Below are 8,066 nucleotides of genomic sequence, written 5' to 3' on the forward strand. Positions count from 1 at the left end.
TCAGCCACATTGGCACCGTTTCATGATGATAAAATGGATCTACAACTAAGTGAAATACTTCTAGAAACCAGCTAGAAATTGGAGACTGTCCCATGTAATAATGTTTTTATACACAAAGAATAGTAGAAATATGGTGGTGATAATTATAAATCATATTCTCCAGCTTTTCAACTGACTTCATAACAATACAATTTTATGAACTTGTTTCCTAAAATTAGGAACTCAAAAGAAAAGTGATGAGACTATGCAGGGTCTCATAGTAAGAAAGAAAACAAACCTTCCAAAGTTAGAAAGAAGTAGGTTTGCCAGTCTTGGTGGCCTTCTGATTCTTTACATTCAGATACCTCTACTTCAGCACCAGTTTTTCCCCGTATTTTTCTGCTAAGTCGCAGCTGACTTACAGTGACCCTGCTCGGTTTTGATGGCAAGAGACGTACAGAGGGGGTTTGTCATTGTCTGATGCTGTGCAGTTACCGTGGAGTTCCTTGAAGGTCTCCCATCCAAATTTTAACCAGGACAACCACCTCCACTTAACTTCTGAGATCTGATGAGATCAGGCTAGTCTGCACTATCCAGGTCAGGGTTAGCATCCCTTGGGCTAAGGGAATTGTTCACCTCTTTTATATCCAACATGAAGTTATTCTTAGTTCCTATTTTTCTCTCAAGATAAAGCTAAATAAGTTCAGATTTTTCAATTAACATTTTCAATTAAATTAAGCTATTTTGTTGAACAGTGTTTGGTAGCCTTTTCCCCTCGCCCCCCTGGCTTCAAAGTATTGCTGTCATAATCTTCCGGGATGTTGTGAGTAATTTCCTTTTTCATTCTGTGTTGAACTCCATTCTGTGTTGAACTCTTGGGGGGAAAATACATCCTTTGCACAAATAATATGCTCCATGGAAGAAAAAGTTTGCAGAAGTTTTAGCATAAGTCTCTGGGAAGGTAGAATAGTTGTATTTTTGCACACTGTGTGTTCAGTTGACACAAAAAATGACTGAAAAACTACTTGAAGAGTTGCACCATTATAAGGAGAGGAGTATATTTATAATGGGAATCTAAAGGAGATAGCAAGCTGGTGCTAACGAATAAAAGAAGCAGCATCTGTTTGGTATTGCATCACAAAGGAGAAGAAATGCTGTGGTTAAAGTCCAGAGGTAGAAGGGATGGCAGAAGGCTATCGAGGAGGCAGGCACTCACGGGGGTTCTCTTTGTTAATGAACAGATGCTCTTAGTACAAAAACTCATGGGCACGTTTGCATCTGAGGAATGACTGAAATAAAATTTGACAGTGTTCTCTGACTACAAAGAGGCATCTGAAGTGCTCTGATGGGAAGATGGGTTGGGTGTATGAAACCATGGCTGAGTGTGATTCATGCTAAACAAAGCTGTGTGGGGGAAGTATAAATAAGGCAAAAGGCAAGTTTAGACCTGGATTAAATGGAATTGTCTGAGGCTGCTCAAATTCTACAAGAAGCAATGTACTGTGCTGTGAGATCATTGTTGGTTATTATATTGAATTGATGGAGAACCAAGATAAGGAGACGGTGGCTTACCTATGGCTGCATTCTAAGCCTATGGCTTAGTGGAAAAATGAGTGAATGAATATTGGTCTGTAACTCACCTTAGGACAGTAGAATAATTAAGACTGCTACAAGTATGCAGGTTGCTGCAAAATAGGATTGGGTGGGAAGGGGCAGTTGTTCGCTGCACTATGAAGGCTGGTTGGTGAGTAGGGTGATCATTGTTTGTTGGATTAGTTTAGGTATATTAATCTTTATAGAAAAGATGTGGCAAACTTTCCAATTTGCTGTTAAAGTTATAAAAGTTTAACTGCAGTAGCAGAGTTTATGGATACTGCTATATTATGTATTGTGACCACTAAGTTTGATATGTAGACTTGGATAAAGGAAAGCAGGTCTTTATGTTACATCTGCCAACATTTGAATCCAGAAACAGTTTTGAACTGGCATGCCTACTTGTTACCACTCAGTTGTGGCCAGGATAGGGAAAGCAGGAAGTTTAGTGACGTCAGCTATAAAAGTTTCTGTTTCAGTTTTTCTTCCTATTCTGAGCAATTAAAGTCTTACTCCTGAAATGTCCAAAAATGTCATCTTACTCCCTCTTTGCCTTGTCTAGCCTGGAGTTGTACAGAAGCTGAATGCACAGATGATTGGGAAGGAAGCTGTGTGTGTACTTTGCACAGTGTTCAGTTTGGAACATTTCCTGGACTGCTGTAAACATTATGATTTATGTCAGTGCTTTGACTGGAAAAGGGTAGGCTGAAAGGCAAATGCTCTTCTGATAGATGGATGAAAGATTGCTGTGTCTGAACTTGTTTGGTCCATACATTAAGAGAACCAGGCTACCTGATAATTGTGGAATGATTTCAAAAGCTATCCATCTTCAGATGGACAAAGATAATTAATCTCTGTTGCTCTTGCGAGATCTGTCAACAGCCTTTGATATAGGGATAGTGCTGAAGCTCTTGGAAGATGAGATGAGATCTGGAAGTGTTGAAATAGTTCTGGTCTTTCCCATCAGACCACTCACAAAAGGCTGCAATGGGAGATGCTAAGTCATCCCCTTAAGAGCTGATGTGGTCAGTGCCACAAGGCTCAGTGTTTGCTCCCATATTGTTGAAAATCTGTGGAATTCCCCTTCATAAGATTGTTTATAGTTTTGGAGTACATTTTTATCAATATGCTGATGGTACCCAGCTCCATTCCTCCGAGTAAGCCACTGGCTGCTGCCTCTTCTTCTGACCTGACTCATTATCTAAATATGATGGTTCTGTGACTGTGGGAGGACAATCTGAAGCTGAATCTAGATAAAGTAGTTGAGGTGCTAGCAGGAAACGCTACTTATTTATATGGGATTGTTCATCCTTTCATTAATGGCATGTAGCTTTCACTGGAAGGCTATGTTAAAGACTTGGTAATGTATCTCTAGCAAGGAGTTCTCCTATTGGAGAAACAGGTGTCTATGACAATGAAAAAATATTTTATTCAGGTACATCTAGTTAGAAAGTTGCCTTCCTGTTTGCAGACATCTGATCTGGCCATGCTGATCCATGCTTTAATAACCTCAGACCTAGATTACTGTAACATGCTCTACATGGGGCTGCTCTTGAAGGCATTCTAGAAACTGCAGGTAGTGCAAGATGTGACCGACCATTGGTTATCTCGGACTAGTCAGCAGGACCATGCCATTCCTATTCTAAACTCTTTTTATTGGCTACTGATTAGTTTCATGGTCTAATTCAAGGTGTCAGTGCTCACTTTAAAGTCCTTCATGATCTGGGACCCACACACATGAAGGACTACCTACCTACATATTCCCATGCATCAGTTTCATTCTTCCAAGAAGGGTGTACTATAGTTCCTTTGTTTGAGGAATGTTTGGCAAAAGCCTAATCTAGAGCATTTGCAGTGGCTGTCACATGCCTCTGGGATAATCTTCCAGAAGTAGTTGGGGAGCTTTTACCCTCCTAGATTTCCAGAGAGGCTGCAAAACAAAGTTCTTCCAGAGAGCCTTTATGGCAGTCTGAACCTGAACAAAAGAGAATACCTTGCTTGCGAAGGCATAAGGTATTTTTTAAGATTGATTTTAATGTTTTTTTATCAATAGTTTTTATATTGTTACCCATCCTGGGTCCTGAGATGCTGAGGTAATAAAGAGACATAGATATTTTCAAATAAGAATAACTGAATTCCTATGTTGCAGCAGTAGGTTTAAATGTTGTCTGTCTTGTGATTGGGTGGTAAGTGCAAGCAGCAGAACTCCGGTTGTTAGAATGCTGAACAGCTTAAATCCTTTTGGGTGCATATCCCTAATGGACAGTTCTTTCATGTTCCTCAGATAACTCTGGCTTCATACTAAATCATTATTTTTGGATCTGAGCCATGCAGGAGAGAGGTTGTGACTCAGTGGTAGAGCATCTGCTTGACTTAACACAAGGCCCCTAGTTCAAACCCTAGCATCTCCAACAGAAAGGATTAGTGGTAGTTGATATGAAGGACCCCTATGGGAAGTCCTGGCTGCCAGTCTGAGTAGATAATACTGACCTTGATGGATTGGTGGTCAGTTCAGTATGAGACACCTTCATGTGTTGAACTTTTGGTCAACTTAAAAAAATGGATCAACTCATGCTGCATCTTTGATTTTGGTTTTCTAATTTTAAATTGTTATACCTGTAGTGCCACATTTACTGGAATTATATTATTCCCTTAACTGAAATTTGTTAAGCATATAGCTAAAACTTAAACTTCATTTGTATCTGTGTTACAGGCTCTTGTTTATTATACTTTTACCTTCCCTTCCTTCATGGAGCTCAGAGGGACATACGGATAGTTTTTGAATTCTAGAGAGTCACTATGTTAGATTGTTACATCAAAATAATGAAAAGATTCAGTGCTGAGAGACAGGAGTAAAATCTCCCAGGCTTTTGTTCCCTCCTTCGCTATAGGTATTAATAGGTCAGCATGACTCACCCTTTGCAGTTGATAATTAGTTCTGCTTATCTGTTTTCACACTGTACCTTCCTTCATTAGATTTTATCTTTATCTTACTCCAGCTATCTTCTACTGTTGGGAGTGGTGCTCACCCACTCTGAATTGATTGATTTATATGATTGGCCTCTCTTTGTAACATCTCTTCATACACACCCATCGGTTGCTTGTCATTTGGAGTGGAAAAAATGCTAAGGATGTACATCTGATGAAGTGAGTTCTGACTCACAAAAGCTTATGTTGGAATAAATTTTATGAGTCTTGAAGGTACTACTGGACTTTTTGTTTTATATTGGGGTTTTTTTGTTATTTAGGATAAGTTAATTGGAATCATAACAACCAAATTAATTTCTCCCTCTTTCTTCTTCCCCTTCTAGAAATTAAGAAGCCACCTGTGGCCCCGAAACCAAAATTTGTGGTAGGACACAAGCTAGTGCCACCTCCTGTTGCACCTAAGCCAGATGTTGTTCTTGGAGATATATTACAACCCACAAAGAAAACAAAACCAGCAATAGCACCAAAGCCAAAGGTTCCCAAGTGCTCATCTTTTCCTGATGTTAAAACAGCACAACCATCTTTACCAAAAAACTCTAAGAGTTTAGAAACAGACCAAGATAACTCTTCTGAATACTTAGTTAATTTGAATTACAAAAATGGAGCACCGAGTGGCAATACTGCTTATATTATATCAGTGTGTTCATGTAATTTTGAGTGCATTCATAAATATGGAAATAATACATATAACAACTCTACCATTTTTGAACAATTGGAAAACCTACAGAATATTGATTTAGGTGAAAAACCAGCATCATCTTTGAATCCTAAAACAATACTTGATAGTCATAATGAAAAATTTATACATAAAAACCGGGTAGTCTTAAAGACTAATTTTACAGAAGAAAAACTCAAAGGTGTTCTAACGAGTAGTGTTCCCCCCAATAATGGCCATGTGAGGCAGAAACCCGTGAATAAACTTGAAAATAATGGCATTAAAATAGAATTGACAGATTTTGTTCAGTCTTCATCTAGTTTGGAAGCAATTACAGTCAGTTCCAATACTCATACAAATATAAATGAGGTTATACCTGAAATATCAGAAACTCCTTTGGAAAAGGTGGATACTGATGATTTGTGTCCAGATATTGGCTCAAAAGAAGGTGATGGATCTCCTGCTTCCTTTGGGACAGAGGGAGTTCCATCAACTAAAGCTCTCCCAGTTCCAAAACCAAGAAAGCTACGTGTTCCTTGTCTTGTTCGACAAGCTGGTATAGATCTTCCAGTTGAGGGAATAAAAGGACTAGAGACATCCAAGTGTGATTCTGCTGGGCTTTCTGAGTGTGGATTCAGAAAAACAGCCAAAATTAATGTCCTTGTTCAAAGTGTTTCTTACAACAACCAGGAAATGCCTGTGGTTCATAAATCTGATATTACTACTTCTGTTGCTGAGAAAATTTATCTAGCTAATGAATCTTCTGATTCTAAAGAACTGATTCCACAAAACATCTTGTCTCAGGTTCCAAATGAAATCTCTCAGCCGGAAGAAAATGTCAGACATTCTTTAGACTGTAGCACTGTGTGTTCTGTCCAAACTGTAGTGGATGATACTGGTATATTGACTGCTAGTGATAACAAGACTTGCTTTATAAGGTGTAACAATTTTTCTATGAGCTTGCCTAAGCAATTAAAACTGTCATGCAATCAGCATTTGCCTGCCTTTAATAGCCTTGATTCTTCACAAAGGAAAGAAGATAAAGATGCACATTTTAAAAATGAGAGTTCGCTAAAAATTATTCCTAAAAAGCCTCAAAGGCATAGCCTTCCTGCAGCTGGCCTGTTGAAAAAGGCTGCCTCCGATGAATGTGTAGAGAAAAGGACTTGCTTTCTTAATGAAGAAACTTTGTCAGAGACAGTTTTGGAGGGACAACGAGTAAGACATTTATCTGCCAAAGTACAAAGTACATTGCTATCTTGTGGTGTTCCAAAATCATCTCTGGAAAAGCCTATCTGGAAATTACCTCATCCTATCCTTCCATTTTCAGGCAGTCCAGAAGCCTTAAAAAACACCAAGAGCTCAAAAAGCAATGATCTTCCATGTGTTGTGACAAAACCTCGAGCCAAATCTTTGTCCTCTGTAGATATGGACAGAATAAACAAGCCCCAAAGAGAGACTCAGAAGAAAAGTTCATTAAAGAAATTCCTAAACATGAAATTATCTGTTTGTATAATAAAAAGTGACTTTCAGAGGTTTTTGGCCAAAGGCAGCCAATCTGCAGATAATACTGCTGTTACTTTTTCTAGCAGGGAAGGATGTGGCAAAAACTGGAATGTAACTTGTGCAACCAGTGGAAAAAAAACTAAACCCTCAAAGGCACATTCTATAGAAAAATGCAGCCCACCCTCACAAAAGGGTAAGCAAATATCAAGGAGTCGAAACGAAATGCCAGCTGATCAGACACCACTATCTGTAGATGAACAACCTTCCACATTGCATGGGCACTTGAATTCTTTTTCACATGACCTCACACCAGAATACGAAAATGTGAGCCATTATGAGGCAATCACAGACTATGAAAACTTGTCTTTTGCATTAACTGAGAAAAATGCATGTTTTGAGTGGCAGAATTCTAGTAATATTGAAGACCACGACACCAGCATATATGAGGTGGAAGAAGTATATGAAGCCACAAGGAGCTACTCCAAGTTTAGCAGGTAATATTTTGGGGTTGGGAACACAAAAGTACATGTTGAATTTTGGATAATCACTGTGGAACATGTCATGGTAGCGGGTCCAATTTACTTGTACAAATAATATTTGGATAGTGTAATAGTAGAATCTTTTTATCTGAACCTATTGCATTTAATATGGTCTAGTTTAATATCATTATACATTATGTACAGTAAGTTGACTCTTTTAGTCCTGACAAAAAGTGACAGGTGCAACTAAGACTGCCAGATTAATGTAATTTTATATGAGGGCTCCCAGTGGGGGTGGGAATCCTCCATCGCAAGTGGGTTCTTCACCACTGCTCAGCTGTTGGCTGTGGGGAAAGGAGAGTGAATAGGAGGAACTTTGCAGTGTCCTGACATGTTGTCATCACCTCTTGTCAGCCAGAAATTGGCATGTCACCAGGGAACACAGGTTAAACCATAGAGTTTTGCCCAAATGCCAGAGCATCCCCTGGCAACATTCTGATGTCACTTCTGACTGCAGAGAGGGTCCTCTCAGTGGCCGTTTCTGCATGACCCTGCTGCGGGGATGCATTGGCGTAAACACGGACGGTCCCGGTAGGGGCAGGGAAGACGGCGCAGCCTGCGCAGAGGCTGCACCGTCCCCCAAATGCCTTACCGTCCCTCCAACCTTCCGGCACATCGCCCAGGCCAGGGGAAACGACCCTCTGCCCTGCGCGACAGCTCTGGAGTCGCAGGGCGGGGGGCGTGTCCCCTGACCTGGGCAATGCGCTGGAAGGTTGGAGGGATGGTAAGGCGTTCGGGAAAGGGGGGGAAATGGCACCTTCCAGCTGCTGCCGTTCGCACGGCAGCAGTTGGAAGCTGCTGTTTCC

At 40.1% G+C, this 8,066-nt stretch overlaps 1 protein-coding gene across 1 annotated transcript in view; it reads left to right on the top strand.

Annotated features, from left to right (window-relative positions):
* LOC125435360 (FYVE, RhoGEF and PH domain-containing protein 6-like) overlaps positions 1–7,219 on the top strand; it is a 17,239-nt gene extending 10,020 nt beyond the window's left edge. Inside the window, exon 2 of the mRNA XM_048501549.1 lies at positions 4,884–7,219. Coding sequence (XP_048357506.1) covers positions 4,884–7,219 — 2,336 coding nt within the window. The remainder of the gene's footprint in view (positions 1–4,883) is intronic.
* Positions 7,220–8,066: the final 847 nt, after the last annotated feature.

Source organism: Sphaerodactylus townsendi, linkage group LG06 (assembly GCF_021028975.2).
Source record: "Sphaerodactylus townsendi isolate TG3544 linkage group LG06, MPM_Stown_v2.3, whole genome shotgun sequence".
Lineage (NCBI taxonomy): Eukaryota > Metazoa > Chordata > Lepidosauria > Squamata > Sphaerodactylidae > Sphaerodactylus > Sphaerodactylus townsendi.